The sequence below is a fragment of the Neovison vison genome, chromosome 8, assembly GCF_020171115.1.
Source record: "Neovison vison isolate M4711 chromosome 8, ASM_NN_V1, whole genome shotgun sequence".
NCBI lineage: Eukaryota > Metazoa > Chordata > Mammalia > Carnivora > Mustelidae > Neogale > Neogale vison.
This window is the reverse complement of record NC_058098.1, coordinates 691,515-713,769: the sequence shown is the minus strand read 5'-3', so window position 1 is coordinate 713,769 and position 22,255 is coordinate 691,515. Positions and strand designations below refer to the sequence as shown.

Sequence of the window (22,255 nt, the reverse complement as noted above, 5' to 3'; positions counted from 1 at the left end):
ACCCCTGCCCGGGAGCCCTCGGACAGGCCCAGCCTCTCATGGCCCTGGTGGCAGAACAATTTCCTGCCTTCCTGCTACGCACTGGCTGCTGGCAAGGGGGTCTGCGGCTGCCCCGGGGAGGGGACAGAAACGCCACCCTCCCTCACCCAGCTGACAAGGGTGCCTCATGGGGTCTCAGCCCAGCGTCCGCCAGGAGGAGGGCCGGGCCAGGCTGGCCCTTGGGGAAGCCGCTGGGTCACGGGCAGGCAGGGACACACGGACACACGGGGAGGAGACAGAGGAGCGTGTGCGGAAAGCGGGGGGGGGGGAGCCACGGAACGTGCCGCAGAGCCCAGGGGGGGCTCCCGCGTGTCCTCACCTTGAGTCCTGCCTTCAGGGTCAGCCACCTCCTCCCCAAAGACAGACGGACGTGAAAGGGGCCCAAGAAGGGCAGTGACAAGATTAAAGGCACTTGGGGGGGCAGGCAAGAGTGTCCAGATTGGGGGGAGGGCAGGAGAGAGAGAGAGAGAGAGAGGCTGAGACGAGGGTCGTGGGGGCCGCGAGAAGCCGCATCAGGCCGGGGGGCCTCGGGTGGACGGGGCAGAGCCACGGGCCCGCCTCCCCCGGGCTCAGGGTGTGGCGCGGAAGCACCGGGGGCCCGAGGAAGGGGGAAGGGGCAGCCCATGACCCCCCACACACCAGGCCGAGCTCGGCCTGCGTTTCCCCCTCCACCCCGACAGTGAGCACGTCCATCCATCCGGGGAGAGCAGCCTGGACCCCGCAGCTTTCTGAGCCACTGCGAGGGTTGGTCCCCGTTGATCCTCTGGCCATTTGGGGGCCCCTCCTTGCGATTCCAGACACCGGCTCAGTCCCCCCGGGGGCACTCGGGGGACGGGGGAGGGCAGGGCTCAGCCTGACTCCAGCTCCACAAACGGGACAGCTGAGTCACTGATGGTCCAGAAGGGCACTGATGGAAGGCAGCGGGACTCTGGCCCGGGGTCGGGGGACTACAGGCTCAGAGGACTCAGCACAGTGACACACACGCAGGCTTGAAAGTCATGAACTAGCCGGGAGTTTCCCTTGAACACGGGCCAGTGGTAGATAGCTGTCCACCCTTCTCCACCCGCGGGGACGGCCCCGGGCAGTCCCTGCGTGGCCTGGTCCCTAATCAGCTCGACGGCTAACCCACCTGCGGAGGCTAGACAAGCACTCACAGAGCAGGGGCGTCTGTCTGCACCGGAGAGGTGGGACACGGGGCCAGAGTGGGGGCATTCGCCGACACCCCCCTGCCTTAGGGCCCCGGGGTGGGCGGGACAGGGCGAGCAGTGCCTCGCTGTCCACCCTGGAGCCGCAGGACAAGGGCACTGAGCACAGGCGAAGTGATTAAAGGGCCCAGGGCGGCCGGCAGGGTCCAGACACACAGTTCCACACGTGGGCACGCACAGGGCCCCTGCTGACACGCGGTGAGCAGACACGGAGGGACCAGCACCCGGCACAGCAGCGAGCCCGGGGCAGCAGGGGACAAGCAGGCACTGACCTGGGAGACGGCTCCGGCTGAGGCTCCTTCCTTTAAACAGAAGCGACAAGATGGTGAGCAGGTGGCCCGCCACGTGGACCCCACCACACAGAGGGCCCAGTGGACCTCCCGTGGCACCACCAGGGTCCACGGCCCCATCCGGCCCCCACCTGAGGCCCACCCACCCCGAGAGCCCCCGGAGCGCCCGAGGAGGCAGTCCTGCAGGAGACAGGGAGTTCTGGAAGTGGTGACAGCCCCAGGTTTTAATGAGAACCACCAGCGTCAGGTTCCAGAGGAAGCGAGTGGACATGGAAACACCAGCGACATCCGGCTTCCACGGTCTCCATTCAGGACAGGCAGCTGCTCTGGTCCTCCTTCCGGTCGGAGGGTCACAGCCCCGGGCCCATGCTCTGCCCATCCTGATGGTGCCTGACATTCATCACGACGGCAGCGGGAGGGTGGCGGCTGGGACCCTGCTCGGCCGATCCCTGGGACGACCCCACGCTCTTTGGGGCATGTTGGAACCTTCACAGAGCAAGTGGCCTCTGATGCTGCCGGCAGAGCTCTGTGTGACCGAGGAGGCAGGAGGGTGCGCCCAGACTTCCTGCGTACGGCTGGGGTCCCTGAGGACTGGCCCCAACCTCCTGCGCTCCCTTTCCCATGACGTCCAGGGACACGGTGTGCAAAGGCCTCCACGGGAACCACAGCCCTGCACTGCCCCATCCCGCAGCCGCCCTGAGCCCAGCCACCAAGAGCTGCCCTGGATGCCCTCAGCCCAGCCCAGGGCATCCCTGCACATCTTCTGGGACCACAAATCCGGTGGCTTCAAGCAAGGCAATTCCCCTCTCAGTCCGGAGGCCGGAAGTCAGAAATCGGGTGTTGGTCGGCAGCAACCCCCTCCCTGCCCCCAGGGCTGGAGTCCCTCTGCCTCTCCCAGCCCCTGGGGCCCAGGCGCTCCCTGGGTTGGGAGTTGTGTTGGGTCTCTGCCTCCTTGTCACATGGCTTCTCTCTGGCGTCTGTCTTTTCAGGACAGGGGCCTCTGGACCTACGGCCACCCTATCCAGGAGGACCTCGTCTCAGGGTCCTGAACTCCACCTGCGAACCTTCCCTTTCCCCAGGTCAGGTCCCATTCATGGTTCCAGTGCATGGACATACCTTCTGGGCCACCCTTCAACTCACTAGTCTGTGCCCCCTTACGTCCCAATCCCCAAAGTCTTAACCCAGGACGGCACCAGCCCTGAGTCCAAATGTCCGTGAGAACTCGGCAGCTCAGAGTCCGGAATCCCAGCGTCCCGGTCACCTGACCCCGGTGTGAGTGAGACTCTGGGTGGGATCCTTCCTGGGGTAAAAGTCCTCCCCAGCGGGGGACCTGTCATCTCTAGAAGGCCAGTGACCTGCTCCCAAAACACAACAGGGCAGACATACTGTCCAAACGGGGGGGAGTTGAGAGGAATAAAGGTCACCGCTACCCAAAGTCTGAGATCCAACGGGAAACCCCACTTGGGGATAAATGCCTTAGTCACCCCGGGAGCTCCGGGACCCAGGCCCCAGCCCCATGTGGGTGTGGTTCCGTCAGCCTCTTTCCGGCCTGCAGGTCCCCAGACTGCCCTGCCTTCCTGCCGTGGTCGGTCTCCGTCCCTGCCGGCCAGGGATAACATTTCTGAGGCTCCGTGGGCTGTATACATGCACCCCCCCCACACCCCGGACCGACGCCCCGTGCAGGAGGGTCCCCCCATCTCCTCTGGGTGACCCATTCTACTCCCCTGTGCCGAGAGGGGGACCCCCGACCACCCACGGGAGCTTTCCACCACGGCCGTCCAGCCATGCCCGTGGCCCCCTTTCCAGAGCAAGCGTCCCCCCACCCCACCCGCTGTGTCCCTAACTTAGAGTCCCTGTGGCCTGGACCGGCCAAGGCACCAAGTCTTCCCGCGCTGGCTTCTCTGCTCAGTTCTTTGAATTCCCCTTCTCTGCCCGCTTTCCATAAGCAGAGGGGAAACCAGACGACATTTTTCCACACCAGCTTAGAAGCCGGGCACATCCTAGGTCTGCTTTCTGGCCCACGCTGTCCCAAGGTCCCCCTCGCTGTCTGCCCCTGTCTGACAGGAGTGGCCGTGTCCCCAGGAGCACTCAGTTCCGCACCGCGGGACTGTCGCAGCCGCCCCTCGGTCCCAGGAGCAAGAGCTGCACCCGCCGGCCAGAGCACAGGCGCTTACACGGCAGGGTGCCGCGCCCTGGTTCCTGCCTCCCCCAGCTCCTGGTGGCCCAGGCATCCTGGGCTTGTGGTCACAGCCCCCGCATCTCTGCCTTCACGTGGCCGTCTTTGCTGCCTCCTCTACGGACAGTCGTAACTGGACTTAGGGCCGTTGCTAACCCAGGAGGATCTCATGTTGACCCCCTTTCCTTAGTAACGTCCGCAAAGACTTTTCCAAGGAAGGTTTCGTGTCCAGCTTGCAGGGTGGACGTACCTCAGGGGGGGCAAGTGGGTCCTTGCTCACCTCCCACGGCACCTCTTCAGAGGCGGCAAGCCACTGGGGGCGGCCCTTGGCATGGGGCCCCCGGCGGCCATCTCTCTGTCCACTCTCCTGCTGGGTCCCCCTCCCCCCACCGCCGGCTCCGTGCTCCCCACGCTCGAGTCCCAGAGTTCACGATCACAAGGAACCAGCAGGCACCGGAGTGGGTGTGACCGGCCACTGCTCTGGGGAGATGCGGGGCAGGTTCTGCACAGCCCGTGCTCACCCCAAACCAGCAACCCTCTGGGGACGGGAACCTCCACCGTGTTGGCAGAACCCGAAAGACACCAGGATCTCCAGACCCCAGGGCGTCCGGTCGCTGCCGGCCCCTGCCCGGGGTCCCCTCGCAGGACGGCGCCGGCCCGGAGCCCCTCTGCTGACCTGAAGGTGAGCCCGGATTTGCTCTTTAGGTTCCGCAGAAGCTCCAGCTGGTTCAGGGGCGGGATGAGTCTGCGGCGAGAGAGACACAGTGACCGCCTGCCCCCGGAGCCTGGGGACCCGCACCGGCTCTCGCCAGCGTCCTCCTGCCCGCCGGAGCCTGGGGACCCGCACCGGCTCTCGCCAGCGTCCTCCTGCCCGCCGGAGCCTGGGGACCCGCACCCGCCGCTCGCCAGCGTCCTCCTGCCCGCCGGAGCCTGGGGACCCGCACCGGCTCTCGACAGTGACCGCCTGCCCCCGGAGCCTGGGGACCCGCACCCGCCGCTCGGCAGCGACCGCCTGCCCCCGGAGCCTGGGGACCCGCACCGGCTCTCGACAGTGACCGCCTGCCCCCGGAGCCTGGGGACCCGCACCGGCTCTCGGCAGCGACCTCCTGCCCGCCGGAGCCTGGGGACCCGCACCCGCCGCTCGCCAGCGTCCACCTGCCCGCCGGAGCCTGGGGACCCGCACCCGCCGCTCGCCAGCGTCCTCCTGCCCGCCGGAGCCTGGGGACCCGCACCCGCCGCTCGCCAGCGACCTCCTGCCCGCCGGAGCCTGGGGGACCCACACCCGCCGCTCGCCAGCGTCCTCCTGCCCCCCGGAGCCTGGGGACCCGCACCCGCCGCTCGCCAGCGACCTCCTGCCCGCCGGAGCCTGGGGGACCCACACCCGGCTCTCGGCAGCGACCTTCTGCCCGCCGGAGCCTGGGGGACCCACACCCGCCGCTCGCCAGCACCCACGTCACACACAGGCACCTGCGGTGCTGATGCTGCGGCCATGGGTGCGGCCTGTCCCAGGCAGGGGGAGGGGAGAGCTCTCTGGCCACCGAGCCGCTGGGGGCCATCTGCACGCTCCGGGCTGCGCCTCTCAGGGGGGCCAAGGCCCTGAGGTGAGCACACCAGTATGCACCGCCCCCGGAGTGCCCATGGGGAACGGGGAAGGGGGCCAGAGGTCCCGGAAGACAGGCTGGGGGGCCCTTCTACCCTCCCCTCTCCCTCTCCAATCCCTGAACACCTCCAAGGGGCAGTACAGCACCCTTTTGTGCAAAGCAACGCCCTCTGCGGAAGTCAGGGCCGGGGCCAGGGTCCTAGGAAAGGCGGGTGTGGTGAGTTGCCTGGCGGCTGGAGGAAGAGCCCCTGCATCCTTGGCAAGCCCCGCCCGGCTCCACGCCCCTTCCCAGGCCAGGCCACACCCACCCAGGACGCCGGCACGGCCGGCCCCCACCCCGGCCTGCAGCCCCACAGCGGGCCCCTGGGCAGCTCCAGCCAGAAGTCCCATGGAAGCCAAGAAGGTAATTAATTCCTCTCCTGACACCACGGCTGGGGACATGCAAACCCTGGGCGGTTCCTGGGGGACCCCCAGCTGTCCCCACCTCCAGCCACAGGACTAGGGCCCCTCAGGGGGACTCCAGCCTGCTCCCGACATCTGGGGCTAGTTCTGTCCCTCACCCAGCCTCCATCTGACTCAGGCCTCACTACTTCCTGCCCTCCAGACACTTCTCATCTCATTTTGAGCAAACACCCCTTGTCCTACTAGACCCCGGCCCTGGTCTCCCCTTCCTGATGCAGCCCCCACCTGGCTGACGCCCCGTCACACTCTGTGAGCTCCCCACCCCGCTGTGACCCTCACCCTCTGTGACACCCCCACTCTGCTCTGACAACCCCACTCGACTGTGACCCCCACCCTGCCATGACCCCCCCCACTCTGCCCTCAGTTTTGGAATTCCAAGCAGTCCTTTAAAATCACGCTCAAAGACCCCCACCCAGCCGCAGCCCCTAACCCTGTCCTATCTATCCTTGACCCTGGGGACGGCTGACCCAGCCCAGCCCAAGGGGCGTCCGTCCAGCATCAGTGTCTTAAGCCTCTCCCTGGTGTGGGAGGGGACAGCACCTCTACCCTGGGGGCTCAGCCTCACCTGCCGGCAGGTGTCTGCCTCCTCCTCTCTCCGCCCACAGGCCTGGCCGGACCCCACCCTGACCTCATGGGACATCACTCGGAGGCTCCCCAGTGCCCCCAGAGTCAAAGGATTGCTGGCCCCCTGAATCCATGGCATGGATGCCAGCTTCCTAGTGTCTGGCTTTGCTCTAGCCCCTCCACACCCCTCCTAGCCCGGCTTCCTGGCGCCAGTGCCCCCCCAATCCTGCCCTGTGGGTCCTGCCCTCAGTCACTGTGGTCTGGCCTAGCTCAGCTCCCTCTGGAGGAAAGCCAGGTTCCTCCTAGGGGCACCCCGTGAGCTCTCTCCTCTCCCTCCTGCTTGTCCTTCCCCTCCCCTGCCCCTCCTCCTCCAGGCCCAGCCCAGACCTAGCGGATCAAGAATGAGCAGGTGAGGGCAGTCAGGTTGGCTCACGTCACCAGCCCAGCAGAGGCCCCAGGGCTGGACACGGGGACAAAACCAGCCTCTCCACTCCCCCTCAACCACCCACCCATGGGCCTGCAGCAGAGACTGCGGACAGCACCCCCTGTTCAGCCCACACACACACACACACACACACACACACACACACGTCCGAGTGGGGGGGCACGCAGATAGGATGTCATGCCTTGGACACACAGCAGCAGGGACAGAACATGGACGGGCAGGGCCACCGCAGGGGCGTGCATACACCACACACGTGAGGGCCACGCACACAGCCTCCATCACCTGGAGGGCGGTCACGGAGGGCGAGGGTGCAGCGTGCCGACGGGAGTAGGGGACGTGTCCGGGGGCATCCCACAGGAGTGAGAGGGGACAACTCTCGCCACCCGGGCCGAGGTGGGGAGGGGCTGGGATTGGCTGCAGAAGATGGGCCAAGGGAGGCTAGGAAGAGCCTCAAGCAGGGTCCCCACAAGTGCTGGGGCGGCCTGGAGCCCGAAGAGCCCAGGGCCAGCACCCCAGGGAGGACACTGCCCCCCGCCCGCCTCCTCCTCTGCACGAAGCCTCTGGGGCAAGCGGCCAGTAAACGGCAGGTGCTGGGGAGGAAATGCCCGGGGGCTGCGCACCCCACTCCCATCTGGGAAGAGGGAGAGCGGTCTAACACAGTCCCCACGCGGGGCACCATAGGCCAAGAGCTTCTGCCCGGGGACCGCAGGCTCGGTCTACGGAGGGAGATTGTGGACCCTCGCTCTGCTGGCCTGTGTGCGGATGCACTCTTCCTACATTGTCCATCCCCGGCCCTCAGGGAAGGACCTACAGAGGGGCTGTGCTGTGCGTGGGGAACGATTTCCTGTGGGAGCTCAGCACCCCACTCTGGGCAAGTGATCCCCTTTCCTCCCTGCGGAGGAGGGAGACCTCTGCGTCCCCCCCGCCCCCGCCGGTGTGGACAGAGTGACCGGGGACAGCACACAAGGATCCCAGGCTCTCGGCCCTCCCAGGTCTAGAGAGGGAGCCCAAGCAGCGTCAGAGGCGAGCCGCCTGCTGGGAACGGGGTGCCCTCCCCGGCCGGAATGGAGGAAGCCCCCGTCTCCAGCAGCTCAGTGCCCTGCACGAGAGGCGCCTGCGGGTGAGGCTGGAGGTGCGGGGAGGGACACGGCAGGAAGCAGGACAAGGAGCAGAAGACAAGGTAAGACAGACGGATCCAGCCCAAAAAAGCAGCTGACGGGGGCGGGGGAGGTCAGAGAAGGAGCCGGGCTCCAGGCAGGGACCACGGAGGAGCAGGGCAGCGCCTGCGCCCGGCATGGGGAACACAGGCTGGGGCACGGGTGCGGGGGTGCTGGCCGGCAGCCCTGCTCTGCAGACCGGGGGACCCGGGGAGGGGGGCTCCGGGGCAGCCCTGTACCAGCCCCAGACACAGAACAACCACACCACACACGCTGTCCGGCCCATGCATCTCCTACCTGGAGGCCCCGTAGGTTTGAGTTTGCGAGCTTTCAAGAGTGTTTTCACACACACACAAAGGGGAAAGAACGGAAATTTTAAAAGAACGGGATAAGAAAAAGAAAATGAACCAAATGGTCAAGGAAAGTGGGGGAAACAACAGAACAAAGAAAATTAGCACAAGGTCCACCCTGCTGATGCCCGAGGGCTGGAACGCAGCGCTGGGAAAGCCAGAGCCTGCGGCACTCCCAGAAAGGTGTGTGCCTGGAAGTGGAATATTCCAGAAAGTCCCGGGGGGAATGGTGGGGTCACACGCCCTGGCCTGGTGACTCGTCTCTGTAGGGGAGAGGCAGGGGCAGGACGGGACAGCCCCACCCCGCCTGGCCATTGCTAACCTGGGGTCCTGAAGGGGTTGCTGCCCAGCCTAGAGCCCTACCCCAGCTGGCCATCAGCCCACCCTCCGGTGAGGGCCCTGGGGGGGGACCTCTAGGGCAGGCAAGGGGCACCCTCGGGCTGGGGAGCCCCAGGGCTCAGCTTGCCCCCCCGCCCCCCGCGAGGGAACGCAAGCAGGATGGGGTATATCCCAAGGGCCCCAGGCCATTTCACCTCAGACCTTGTTCTCCACCAGAGCCTGGCACAGACACAACCTGGGGGGCCACGCTCTCTTTCTGGGCTGCCACCCGCCCTTGAGAAAAGGTGCAAAGTTGTGTGCTGGCAACCCTGGGGCCTTGGAGGCCACTGGCTCTGCCTGCACCAACGGCTCCCAGTGAGGGCTTCCCGGCCCTCCGCTCCCACCAGAGGGCACCTACCAGGGGTCTGTGTGCTCTGTTCTGTGGGGCGGGGGGTGACGGGGGGTGACGGGGTCGTCCCTGCTGCCCTGGGCAGGGCCCTCTTGGCCCTGGACCCTCAATAGGGCCCTTCCTCAACACAGCAACCCTGGTCCTCGCTGACGGGCAGAGGGTCAAAGTTACCCTTCCACTTCCCAGGCTCTGGGGCCGGCCCTGCCGGGGCTCAGTGCCAGGCTGCGGACCCCGAGAAGCTCTCGGGAGGGCCGGTCTCCGCAATGCCCACAACACAGTGCGACCGACAGCAAGGAAGCTAAGCAAAGGGGTGGATGAAGGTGAGAGACAACGCCGAGCTATAAAACAAAGAACAAAATTAATGCTGCGAAATAAATCACACACAGAACTCCTTGAAAAGTACACACATTGTTTAAAAAAAAAAAAAAGAAAAATTAACGAAAATCATGAACAACCAAAAGATGGGGTTTCAGAACAAACAAAATGACCCCCAGGCGATGCAGCGGATGGGGCGGCGGCGGTGGGTACCTGTACATGGGCACGGTCACCGTACGCTCGTAATACTGCCACGTGGAGTGCAGGTCCGTGCGGGACAGGTTGGTGGCGTAGAACCTCCAGGCCGACTGCAGAGGGGAAGGGGCGAGGGTCAGACGCCTCCCCGGGTGCCCAGCCCCTGCCAGCCTCGGGGACCCTGTGTACGGCGCACTCGCCTGTGCAGAGCCTTCCGGGACCCGCCTCACTGCCGCTGGCGGTCACTCCTGCGCCCCCCGCCCACAGGCGGACCTCACGCTGGGTGTACACAGGGGTGACCCCAGGAACCCGGGCCGGGGCGGAGCAGGGACACGCGCTTCGGTCCTCCCGGGAGCCACGACCGGGCGCTCCGTGAGGGAGAGGGGCCTGAGTGCAGCCCTGGCTGCTGGGCCCCAGACTGTCCTCGCCCGGCCAGAGCTCCGGCTCCCGCTGGTTTGCAGTCCTCACCGCGGTGGAACACTCACAGATGCGCCGTTTCAAGGTGTGCGACGTGGGGCAACGGGTGCGCTTCCACGGCTGCCGCGCACCCACCGGCACCGCATCCCGGGGCGCCCCGCGCCCGCCAGCCCGGGGCGTCCAGCTGCGTCCCCCCGTTCCCGACATCCCTCAGCGACAGCTTTTATCCTGACGTTTGCAAGGCCCACCCGTTCTCTCCAGGTTCGAGGGACGTCCCCCCCGTCCGCAGACGCCCTGACTGGTTCTTCCGCAGGAGGCGCGATCGCCCTACTGCAGGGAGCGCCGCGGCACACGTCCCGGCGAAGACTTTGGTTGAACCCTGGTTTCCAGGTCTTGGGGGATGGACATGGGGGCGCTGCCGGGTCCTCGGGCAGTGGACCCTGAGGGCCAGGCACCCCGGCTCCGGTTTCTCCGCACCCACCTCTCCCGCTTTCCCACCTCCGCTCTCTGGGCTCTGGTTTGCGCTTCGCTGGCGACAGATGCCGGGGAGCGTTTCTCACGTGCTTGTCAGCCTTCCCTGTGTCTCGTCGGGAGAAATGTCTGCTCAAATTCATTTCCAAATTACTTTGTCTTTTCGTTCCTGAGTTATGGAAGTTCCTTATGTTCTAGATACTAGACTCTTCTCAGAAATACGTGCAAATATTTTCTCCCATTCTGTGGGTTAACTCTACGCTTTCTTTATAGTGTCCCTTAAGCACAAAAGTTTAATTTTGATAAAATCCCATCTGCTTTTTTTTTCTTTTGCTTGTGCTTTAGGTATCCTAAGAAACCAAAGCCATGGAAATTCACTCCTGTTTTCTCTAAGAACTTCATCGTTTTAGCTCTAATAATTTGGTTTTTGACTCATTTTCAGTTAATTCAGTATAAGAGTCAAACATTATTCTTTTAAAATTGGATGTTTGGTCATCCCAGCGTCATTTGTGGAAGAGCCCGTTCTTTCCTGTTGGATGTTGATAATATCGTCGTTTGAGACTTGTTTTGTGGCCCCAGATATGGTCCGTCCTGGGGAATGTTCCCTGTGCTCCAAGCAGGAACGCGCTGGGCTGTCCCAGGGCATCTGCGGGTCCAGCCGGCTCCTGGGCCCAGGTCTTCTGCGTCCCGGGCTCTTCCGTCCAGGATGAGCCTCCAGCTCTTACCACACAAATGTCTACGTCGCCCTATAATTCTGTCCGTTTCTGCTGCATACACCTGGGGTTCTGCGTTAGTGTGTACGTGACTGTCACTGTTCCTTGTGGACTGATTTCTGTCAACATGTCCCGACCTCCTTTGACTTCTGTCACAGGATCGGACTCAGGGTACGCCCTGGCCCTCTGGAGGTCAGGGTTCCCGGGGAAAATCTCTCTCCTTTCTTGTACGTTCAGCCTGTCACTGTCCCGGGCCTGGGGGTAGTCTCCAATAGACAGCATGCAGCTGGGTAGATTTTAAATATTTTCTGCCCACCCCCCACCCCCCGCTTTTCACCTGGGAGAGCTCAGTCCACGTCCATGTGTTGTGGTTATGGACGGGCCTCCTGCTGCGCGAGATTCCGAGCGCCCCCCCCCCCCGCCGCCGTCCCTTGTCTTAGGCTGTTTTACATCATCTGGTGTTTTACCTGGATTCCCTTTCTCTTGCCCTTTCCTGAAGTTTTCATGCAAGCTGCTTTCTGAACGGTCACCTGTGCATGAGGTTGGTGTCTCATGCTCACCGTCGTCTAGTCTGAATGCAGGCCCACTTTTCCACAACAACGCACGGACCCTGCTCCCCCCGCCCCGTGCCGCCACCGTTAGAGGTCACATCTGATGCCCCGTGAGCCAGAAATGCCGCTCTGTGGCCGCGGCCTCACACGCTCACGTCTAAACCACGTGAAGAAACGAAGATGACTTCTACGTCGAACGTGCACCGCTCCTCCTCCGAAGTCTGTCCACTGGTGACCTACCGATGCCCGTGTGTCCAGGGCCACTCCAGCCTGAGACAATGTCCAGGTAAAGTCCTGAGCTGACCCTTCTGGGGCCATCAGAGCCCAAGGCAAACCAGCACACTTCCAGAACGAGGCACCCCTGCCCCGCCCCCCGACGCCAGCAGCCACACCAGGAATGTCCCGGGGCCAGGGCCAGGGGTGCTAGACAAGGGCGTCTAGACCACATGCCCCCAGCAGCTGCTTGCAGGCACACTGCCCTGGCTGATGGAAGGTTTTGGTCCAGTTCCTGAGAACTGAGGTAAGATGAGGTAAGATGCCCCCGGAGCAGTCCCCATCTTTAAAAAGGAAAGACCCAGGAGGGCAGGGCCGTGTCCACCGGCTCCCCGGCCTTGGGGGTCCCACTCAGGAAGCCTGGCTGGACCCCAAGGGGATCTGAGTCCCCAGCAGTGGGACTCAGCCCAGCTCGCGGAGTGGGGGCTCTGTGCAGCGTGGGAGAGCCAGCACACCTGCCCCCAGAGGCCCGCGGCCCACACAGGGCAACAGCCACCACCCATGTTGTTACGACTACAGGCCTCGGGTGTCTGCACCGGTTCCCAGCACGTGGCCCTGACGTCCACGCTCCTGAGGGGCTGTGGCCTGTCCGGGTGGGGGAGGCCCGGGGCGCACGGACTCACCTGGATCAGGCCCGCGGCAGGGTTCCGCCTCTTCTCAAAGTGCTTCTGCCGATGTTGCTCCTGAACTTTCAGAGCAAAGCCAGACCCCAGGATGCCCTGGGGACCATCAGGGTCAGACCATGTGCCTGAGGCCGCAGCACCCACTCCCAGACACACTCCCACACACGCTGGGGGGACGCACAGGCTCGGCCTCACCACTGCCTCCGTCCCTAACCATCTGGGACCAAGCTCGGGGAGAACACATGAACTTGGGGTCAAGGAAACCTCTGGCTTTCATGTGCATGACGATGTGCCCCTGAAACCCGCCTGGGCCCAGAGATCGTCCTCCTTCCTGACCGTGGGCCCTGAAGGGGGAGCAGGCCCAGGCTCCTGGGGAGAGCGGGGTACCCGCCAGCCATCCTCTGTCCTGCCTAACGGTTAACAGAGAGCTCGTCCCCTCCGTGAGGTTGCCTGGAGACTTGACAAGGGATCTGTGCACTGCAAAGCACTGCTCTTGGTCACAGGGGCCTACTGGCCAGTCCTGTAAGGCTGAGAGGCCAAAGAGTGACAGACAGAGGCCACACAGCTCGAGGACAGAGTGCTCCCACCAGCCCCCGGCCAGGGCAGCCCTGAAAGGGAGAAGGGCACCAGATCTTTGCACCAGACCTGCCGCCCTGAGCTCCCGCAGTGCTGGGGACCCTGCTAGGAGCTGTGCCCCTGTCCCATGGACCCCGAGTGGACAGGAGCCTGGGCCTGCACGTGGCCCCCACCAAAGGCAAGAAGGGGCAGCAGGACTTACCGCGGGAAGAGCGAAGAAGGAGACGCCAATGAGGGTGAAGGTCGCGGCCAGGAGCCTCCCGTTCCAGGTCTGGGGGTACTTGTCCCCGTAACCAATGGTCGTCAGGGTGATCTGTGGAAAGGAAGGATGGTCAGTCAGCCAGGCCTGGCCATGACCACTGTGGAGGCCACAATCCTGACCTGGACACTCTTCCTAGCCCCCAGGAGTCTTACACAAAGGCCCGCCCTCAGGACACGCTGGACAGGCACACAGGCCGCCCCTCCCACGTCAACCACACGAGGCCCGGTGAGGCCGGGGCCCACGTTGCCGCCCTTCATCCCTGCAACAGTCACACACTCTCCGGATCCCTCCTCTTTCTCCACACTCCAGGGTGGGCTGTGGGGTCCCTAGGAGCCTCTCTTCCCACTCCACACCTGTCAGAGCCAGAGGAGCCACCAAGCAAGGAGGCCGAGCGGCTTCCCATGGGGGTGGGGGGTGGCAGGTGGCAGCTCTGGGCTCATGGCGGGGGCAGCGGTCAGAAAGCCCAGGAAGAACCAGCAGCTGGACAGGGATGGTGCCAAGCAGGAGCCCCAGGGGGCAGAGGACAGAGACAGGACGGGACCTTCGTGCGATGGGACCTTTGGGAAGGTGACTTAGAAGCGGAGGCCGAAAGTTCAGGAAGGGTCCCTCAGAAGTGTAGAGCACGTGAGCTGCCCCAGCAGGACGGGGGGCAGGGCTGGCTCCCTGGTGTGCAGCGGGGAGGACTGTCCCCAGGCACAAGGCCCTCAGGCACACAGGAGGCCCGCTGCCCACAGAGGGAGAGCCAGGTGGCCCCCACCAGTTCTGCCGATGGGGCATCCCTCAGCGCCCACCTGCAGCCCCTGGGGCTGTCCCCGGACTCCGGGGCACGGAGCCCGCCTAAAGCCCACCGTGGAGTCTAGAAAACAGCACTGGATGAATCATGGCCCCCCGGGCAGGGACTTCTGGGCCTGCGTACATACAGTGAGAAGAGGGACACCATCCCCATTCAGGCATGCGCAGAAAGTTCTGGAAAGGGACCGGTAGTGAGAAAGGGGCAGCCAGGAGTGGGCAAGGCCCATAAGGGGACCCACTCCTCACCGTTAAAACCTCCCTGGTCGAAACTTCACTAAGTGCGGGATTATCAAGGTTTTCAGTATAAATGCATATTTTAGAGACAAAAGGCACTTCAAACCACCATTTCCCCCCAAAATTCCACTGGGCGACTGCTGCGATTGTGGAGAGGACACACAAAGGCGGGAGCAGGACCCAGAGGACGGGGCCCGGGGCCAGGAGACAGGCCGGGAGTCTGGGTGCGAGAGCCCAGCAGAAAGGAGATGCCTCTGGACCCCAGCCACAGCGAGCCCCTCCTCCACTCCAGGGCAGGAGTGAGGGACAGACCAGCCCGTGGACGAGCCGGAGGGGGATGGCCGGCGGGGGATGGGCAGACAGGGGGACGGGCCAGCTGGGGGACAGACTGGAGGGGGACGGTCGGCAGGGGGAGGGACAGACGGGGACAGGCTCCATGAAAAGGGCAACAGTATGGGTGAACCCAAGACTTGCAGAAAGCCCTCCAGGGGACAGAAGACCTCAAAGACATCAAGATCCTCTCACAGAGACAAGAAATCTCATCCATAAAACAAAGTAATTTTGAAAATGAAGTTAACATGAAGCTGGCTGAGACAAAAAGCTGGGCACGTCTCCTAGGAGCGGGACAAACACACGAGGGGACACAAGAACCAGACAGACACATCCCAAGGTCCTGAGGTCCGTGCAGGTATCGTCAGGCCCAGACACAGGTGGGCAGACCGGCTCAGGAGTCCAGGTGGCAAAAGCAGGTGAACAGGAGGACCCCCCACTGCGGCCCCCAGTCCAGAAGCACATGGGAGATGGTCCCCAAAGTGCCCAGAGGGAAAGGCCCTGCCCTCAGTGGCCCCCAGCAGCCGGGCGTGTGGCAGTGGGACACCCATAGACATGAGGTCCCCGAGACGCAGGCCTGCTCCTCCAGAGTGAGGGGAGACTCGAGGGGAGCGTCGGGGTGGGCTTGGGAGGGACGCAGGTGCAGGCCCCCCAGCCCTGCAGGCCTGCGGAGCAGAAGGACGGCAGCTCAGAGAGGACGCCTCCCTGGAATGATGAGGTCGCTAAGGTCCTCCAAGTGCGTCACTAAGGTATGAAGCTTCCATCGGGAAAGGGCAGTGTAAGCACGTGACTTGGGATCTGGAGGTAAACCCCCGAGAAAGGCCGCAGGAGTTGCTGCCTCTGCCCCCAGGCCGGGAGGGCGGGCACACTCACGGCAACACCTGCACACTATTCGTGGGTCGTGCGGGCACATGTGCAAACACGGCTTCCGTAAAACCCTTCAGTAGGAGTTTCGGTTCTCAGAGATGGGAAGACAGGCCCAAGAACGGGGCCTGGGGGCAGGATGCGCTGCGTCGCCAGCCACTGGCCCAGGGCCCGTGCTTCCCACACGGCTGGATCAGAGGACACAGACTCCAGGGCTCCCGGCGATCAATAAAATAATTACAGATGAATTGCATTCTCACTGAAATGTGAGGAAAAGCTGCACATTCCTTCTCCCCATTAGATCTGAATTATCTGCTAGAGGCCACACAACCAGCATCTGTGGAAGGGGGTCTGGAGTCCTGGGAGACACCGGACCCATGCGACCCTCCACGCGCCCCCAGGCCAAGCACTCCGCTCCCTCGGGAAGAGCCCCGCGGAGGAGGGGCCCTCCTGTGCCCTGCCAGGGACTTCTGTGGACAGGGTCCGGGGTGGGGGCCAGGCCGAGTTCCATCCAGCTAATGGGGATGAAGCCCCCAGGACACGGCCTTGTCCCCACAAGGCACAGACACGGGGCCGTCCCCACCCAGGGTGGCCCTGGAAGAAGCAGATGACAGGAGAGGGCCCTCCAGGGACCTGGGAGTCGGGCAGCCGCGCCAATGGCTCCAGATCTCCCCTGGATGGGGCAGCCTGGAAGGTGGAGCCCAGGAGAGCCACGGGCCCCGGTATCCCATTTTCAAAGTCCCGTGTCCCTACTGCCCCCTCCTGTCCTCCCGCTGAGAGTTCTCATACACCGGGGACCGAGGAAAAAGGAAGGTCCATGACTGGCCAGAGCTGGGCACAGGCTCCCCGGCAGCCAGCATGTCCGTCATCCTGGGGGCCCCCTCACCTGGAGGCGATGAGCACCATGATGTCTGCGGGGGACGGCAGTGGCCTCCGGCCACCGGCTTGCCAGCCGCCCACACACCCTGCCGCCCAGTCCCGGCACCTGCTTTTGACCAGCCAGCAGGTGGCGCCAGGAAGCACCTCCTGCCGAGAGTCCTCCTGTCTCCTGCGGTGGGGGCAGGGGGCAGGGGGCACCTCCCGGGGAGGGCTGCAGCCGGCAGGCGGGGGAGCACCCCCAGGGAACGATGAGGAACCCAGCAGCCAGGACTCACCAGGCCCCACCACAGGGCATCGGCGTAAGTGTCAAAGTGATCGTTCTCCCCCTTCTCCGCCAAGTAAACCAGGAAGGAGGCCAGGATGAGGCACAGAAAACCGATGTACCAAGCCGTCACCAGCTCCTGGAAGAAGGGTCCCCGTCACGGCTGCCCACCCCAGCACGCAGCGTCCGGCCTGGCCCAACCCTAGCAGCACCGAGGGTCCCCCACCCTGGGCAGGCGTGCTATGGGTTCGGTGACCCGCACAGCCCCCAGCATTTGCTGGGTCGTGTGGCCCTGGCCCTGGGCACGGGGCTGGGGAGCAGGGCGTCCAGTTTCACAGTCCCAGGGCTGGGTGGTCCCTGGACCTGGGCGCGTGCACGTCCCGTCCACCAGGCTTGGGGCGCTCCCCCAGCAGTCTGAGGCATTCATTCAGGCTGCAGCCTTGGGATGACCTCCCTGGGCATGGAGGAGGCTCCTGGACCAGCCGGGGGGTCCTCAGCACCTCAGCATGTCCAGGGACCGACCCCGGCCCTGGCCTGCTCACCAATCCCCCAGCTCCGGGCTCAGACAGGAGGGGCTGCCGGGCTCCTCCTGGGGGGTGGGGCTGCAGGCCCCTGACACAGCCACCTTGACCCCCTGCCTCCGGGGTCCCATGCCTGGGCAGTATGGCCCCATGCCCCCACTGACCACACAGCGCGCCACGGACCAGCTGCCGCGGACAGAGCCTCCCGGGACAGCACAGCCCATGGGAGGATGCCCGGGAAGGGGATGGGCTGGGCCCTGCATGCCCGGACCCCCGGGGCATCTGCGGCAGGGTGTGGGGGCGGGGCTCACCTTGCTGTGGGCGTAGACCACGGAGCCCAGCAGCTTCCAGGTGCCGCCGCGCCGGTCCATGCGGATCATGCGCAGGATCTGCAGGAAACGCAGGCTGCGGAGCGCCGACGTGGCGAACACGTTGCCCTGGGAGCCGGCGGCCAGCACAGCGATGGAGGCGATGAGCACCATGATGTCTGCGGGAGACGGCGGGGCTCGAGGCAGGGCTGGCCCCCGCACTGCCAGTTCCGGCTGCAGGCGAGGGGGCCCCCAGGATGACGGACAGATGGACAGGAGCCACATGCAAAGGGCCAGCAAGGGGGCCACACGACGGTTCACCCCGCCTGGCCCTGCCCTGGGCAGCAGCTGTCCCCACGGCTCCGCCTTCCTCCCGCCACTCCACCGCGTTCACCACGGCGCGGGCACCAAGGGGCAGGTGGGAGAAACTTCTGGACGCGGCCTGTCAGCAGTCTCGGCCTGCCTGCGGGGCCAGCACACACCCCCGTCTGTCTCGGGGCTGGCAGCCCCCTGCACCCTCTCCCGCCTCACCTATCACACAGAAGGGCTTCCGGGCGAACTTGAGCCGCCCCCTCCAGCCGCGGTACCGGCAGCAGCAGCCCGCCGCCCAGATCCGCACAAAGTACTCTACACCGAACACCACGATGGTCACGATTTCCTGCAGGAGAGGACAGGCTGAGCCACGCCCAGGCCGGGGTCAGGGTGGGGACCCAGCCGGCCAGTGTTCGTGTGGGAGGTTCCCGTCCGGCGTGAGCTGGTACTAGTGGGGGGGGGTCCCGTCCGGCGTGTGAGTCGGTGTTAGTGGGGGTGGCGAGTGGGGAGGAGCATGGAAAGCAAAGCTGAGGAAGGGTCCCAGGTTACTGCAAGGGGGCGTGGCCTCCCTGAGGCCAGTGGCCCCCAGGCCAGAGAGAAAGGTGGGAGGGGAGGGCAGGCTCCTCTGAGGTTCTCTCTGGACCTTGATCAGCCTCCTTCCGTCACCAGCAGCAACAAAGACACCACACGACGGTTGCCATGGTGCGCGCCCCTGCCTATCAGCGGCTGTCAGCTCCTCAGCCCCCTGGGCCCCCGCCCTGTGCCCCCGCCCCGCGCCCCCATCATGGGGAACTCCCCACCATCCCAGGGAGGGGGCACCTGGGCCCTCAGGCTCTATTGAGCACTTGGGAACGGGGTGGGGTGGGCTCTCAGAGACTGTGGGGGCAGCAGGGTGGACGGTCTGTTAGAGGGGAAGCAGGTAGGGGCACTATGACCCCGGGGGCGGTGGGCGCTGCAAGGTCGCTCACTAATGCAGAGGGGAGGCTGGACGGGCCTTCGTCCACCAAGCTGGAGACCAGAGATCAGGGAACACTGCGGGGTGGGGGACGGGTCTCCGTGAGGGGGCCGGGCTCAGACGGAGCAGGTCTGGAGGGATCAGAGACAAGGGGCTGGGGACAGAGCGCCGACCACCCCTCCGCAGCTGGACGTCCCGCCAGGGGCTCACCAAGATGTAGAGCGCTCCCTCCGAGCTCTTCTCATACTCCTTGATGGTGGAGAAGACCGATAGCACGAGGCAGGAGAAGACCAGCAGGAACCTGGGGCCGAGGCGAGGGCGGTCAGCGGTGGCACAGACGGGGCACGGGGGGCAGAGCCCCGCACCCACGCCCGCAACGCGCCCCAGGGACTGCGCACCACCACGCCTGCCACACTCCCGCGTCAACAGCCCTGGGCTGTGGGAAGGTCCCCAGAATGCTGAGAGGGACACTGGCTGCCCCGTGGACATCCCTCAGTCAGTCTGGGTCCTCTGCCTTGCATGCGCTTGTCCCTTTCTAGGCTCACAAACAGAACACGCCCGTCTTCCAGTTAGCACGGTCCTTCACGAACACCTGCCCAGGGCCTTGGCTGCCAGAGCTGGGTCCTGGCTGTGCATGGCGGGGGCAGAGAGGGCCCGCTGTTCCCAGTAAGTGGTGCCGGGAAACACCGTGCAGCTAACGCAGACGCCAAGGCCCCGTCCAACACAGCAGCCAGGGTGTCCAGCTGAAGGGGACAGTGGGAGCCTGGGGTCTGAGAGAGCAGAGAGCCTGAGGCCAGGGGCCGGGGCACAAAGCACACGGTGTGGGGAGCTAGACAGGGGTCCACACACCACGCATCTCCCGGTGTCACTGCCACCCTGGATGCCCCAGGAATCAAGACCACCAGGCTCCCAGGAGGAGGCCTCACGCAGTCCGACCCGAGCCCAGTGGCTTGGACGCTAACCCAGGCCCGCCCCCGCTGGGTCCGCCCGTGTCCTGCTGGCGCACTAACTGGGCTGCCACAGCAGCTCTGAGCCTCAGCCCCATCCTGGGGCACCTCGGGCAGCCCTGCCCCATGCACCCCAAAGACCCTCCCTGGGAGCGTGGCTGGGGAGGGGGTCCCGGCGCACGCCCCGCAGATAAAGAAGGCAAGGCCAGCACCCGCCAGCCAGATACGACGCGAGCGAAAAAACAGTCACATTTCAAAACCACAATTAATTTCCTTTCATTAGACAATTTATTCAATTAACTGAGCCCTGGAGAAAACGTCCCGATAGCTCATGTGCTGTAGGTATGTATTTGTAACCCTCTGCCTGCTGGGGTCTTCTCCCAAGTCAGTCAGTGGGGGGGTCGCACCCGTGCAGGGAGGACCTGCCCGGGACAGGGGACATGGAGGTTCCCAGGTTCTGGGTCAGGACCCCGGAGGCCTGGCTGATGGCAGGGGCCGAACGTATCACCCACGGCAGGAAGGGCACCCGACTCAGCTTGGCTCGGTGCAGAGGTGCAGGGAGCCCAGGGAGACGTGCAATCTGGCAGGCCTCCCTGAGGAGGTGTCCACGAAGGTGAAGAGGTTGGGCGGGGCCGAGAGGGGAGAAGGGAAGAGCGCGTGGGGTGGCCCAGAGATGGGGAAGACGGCGGGTTCCGGGACCCGGCAGGGGGCGCGTCTGACCAGATGGGAAAACGGGGCAGGGGGCACCTGACGCCGCCGACACCCGTGTGCGGGCGGGCGGCCTCCACGCACAGACCCGAGCTGTCAGAAAACGTTCCCCTGAAGTGAAGGAGAGAAAGCCCCGGGCCCAAGGCGACCAGGGCTTGTGTGCCCAGCTTCCTGTGGGCGGCTCTGACCGGCACCCTGGAACATTCCGGAACGGCCTGGCCATGCTCCGTGGACAGGCTGCCTTCCCAGCAGGCCGTGATGGGGAGCTGCAGAGTCACCCTCAGGGAAGCGTGAACTCTGGGAAGGTCCCTCTCAGCCAGGGGAGCGGAGCCAACTCTGACAGCGGCCGCCCTGCACTGGAGGTTCTAGAACGGACGGCCCCCGCAGGCGCCGGGGTGCGCGCTTGGGAAGAGGTGGCCCGGCCCACCCGTGAGGGGGCGGGGGAGGCGGGCAGCGCGTAAGGCCGCAGCAAAGACAAGCAGAGCCCCAGGGAGAGCGACCACCCGCTGGCTGAGCCACATCTCCAGGCCAAGGACGGGGTCCCCCGTTCCGGAGAGGAGGCCCCCAACGGCGATCACCTCCTCCACCCCCAGTGCACATAAGCTGAACAAGAGAGGATACATTTATTTCCAGGCACCTTCCTGTCTGCAGGCACCTTGGGGACCAGGGACCCCGCCAGCCCCCGGCCGCCATCCACTCGCACCCACCCTCGCATGGGGGAACTGAGCTCAGGAAGCTGCTCAAGGGCCCGAGCACGGTGTCCTCGGCGATGCAGACACCCGAGTGGGTCCAGCCCCGGGATCCCGGGGGAGGGGCTAGCGTGGACACAGGTGCCATCCCCCTGCAGGGCAGGTGGGGTCCCCTTGCAGCCCTGGACAGATCTGGAGCTGCCCGCCGACTCTCCGGGATCTGAAGGGGGCCTGTTCTCGCCTTCCCTCCCGTGGCCTTTCCCTCAGTCTCTGCTCCTGGTGGCTGAGGCAAGAAGGGACTCTTCTGCCCACTCCCGGTCCTCGAGAGACATGTGGGGAGAGGAGCCCAGGGACCACCACCAGCACCCCCGTGGGTCCCCCCAGAGCACACCGTGGGCTCAGAGTGCCCACTCCTCCAGGCCCCGGAGGACCCACACGGCTCAAGAGGAGAAGTTTACAGACATCTTTGCTCTGCAGGCGCAGGATGGCTGGTCCGCTTCCTCCTGGTGAGGACGGGGTACAGCTCTGCGGCCCCGGGGCTGGAGCCCCCCCGTAGCCGCTCTGTGCAGCCCTTCTCAGCCCTCCAGCCTGGGAACTGTCCAGGCGGCCGTGGAAGACAGGAGGGAGGCGGGAGGCGGGAGGCGTCCCCGGTGCCAGGACCGGGTGGTTCTCCTCCCGCAGCCACAGCCTGAGATGGCATCTCACGGCGAAATCCCCCGGTTGCCAAGGAGACAAGTATCTCAGCAGCCGGTCTCCAGCCCCAGACTGGGGGTGGGGGGGCAGGATGGGAGGCACGAGGCGGGGGGGGGGGTGAGGAGGACCTCAGACAGAGCTCACCCGTTCACGCGAGGAAAGGGGCCACCTGGAGAGGGAGCAGCCGAGGACAGCCCCTCGTCCGCCGCCTGGGTGCCGGCCAGCCCGGCCCAGGCCCGCAGCGAGCGGGCGGTGCTCACCCTGCGGCAGACGAGACCTCCGCCCGCGTCGGAAGGGACTTGAGCCACAGCCCGAGTGGGGAGCAGAGAGGCCGGCAGGGGCCTCTCTGG

The 22,255-nt window shown here is 65.1% G+C and overlaps 1 protein-coding gene across 16 annotated transcripts in view; it reads right to left on the bottom strand.

Moving 5' to 3' along the window:
- Positions 1-22,255, bottom strand: part of KCNQ2 (potassium voltage-gated channel subfamily Q member 2) — a 52,067-nt gene that overhangs the window by 17,643 nt on the left and 12,169 nt on the right. For 11 of the 16 annotated variants that reach the window (XM_044262666.1, XM_044262674.1, XM_044262667.1 and 8 more), the window contains exons 2-11: positions 19,079-19,169; positions 18,133-18,259; positions 17,605-17,780; positions 16,786-16,911; positions 13,352-13,462; positions 12,574-12,669; positions 9,544-9,638; positions 8,236-8,265; positions 4,387-4,455; positions 1,517-1,546 (exon numbers count right to left, since the gene is read on the bottom strand). In XM_044262666.1, the coding sequence (XP_044118601.1) occupies positions 1,517-1,546; positions 4,387-4,455; positions 8,236-8,265; positions 9,544-9,638; positions 12,574-12,669; positions 13,352-13,462; positions 16,786-16,911; positions 17,605-17,780; positions 18,133-18,259; positions 19,079-19,169 (951 nt within the window). The remainder of the gene's footprint in view (positions 1-1,516; positions 1,547-4,386; positions 4,456-8,235; positions 8,266-9,543; positions 9,639-12,573; positions 12,670-13,351; positions 13,463-16,785; positions 16,912-17,604; positions 17,781-18,132; positions 18,260-19,078; positions 19,170-22,255) is intronic. The other 5 variants (XM_044262668.1, XM_044262671.1, XM_044262679.1 and 2 more) reach the window with 1 other exon arrangement.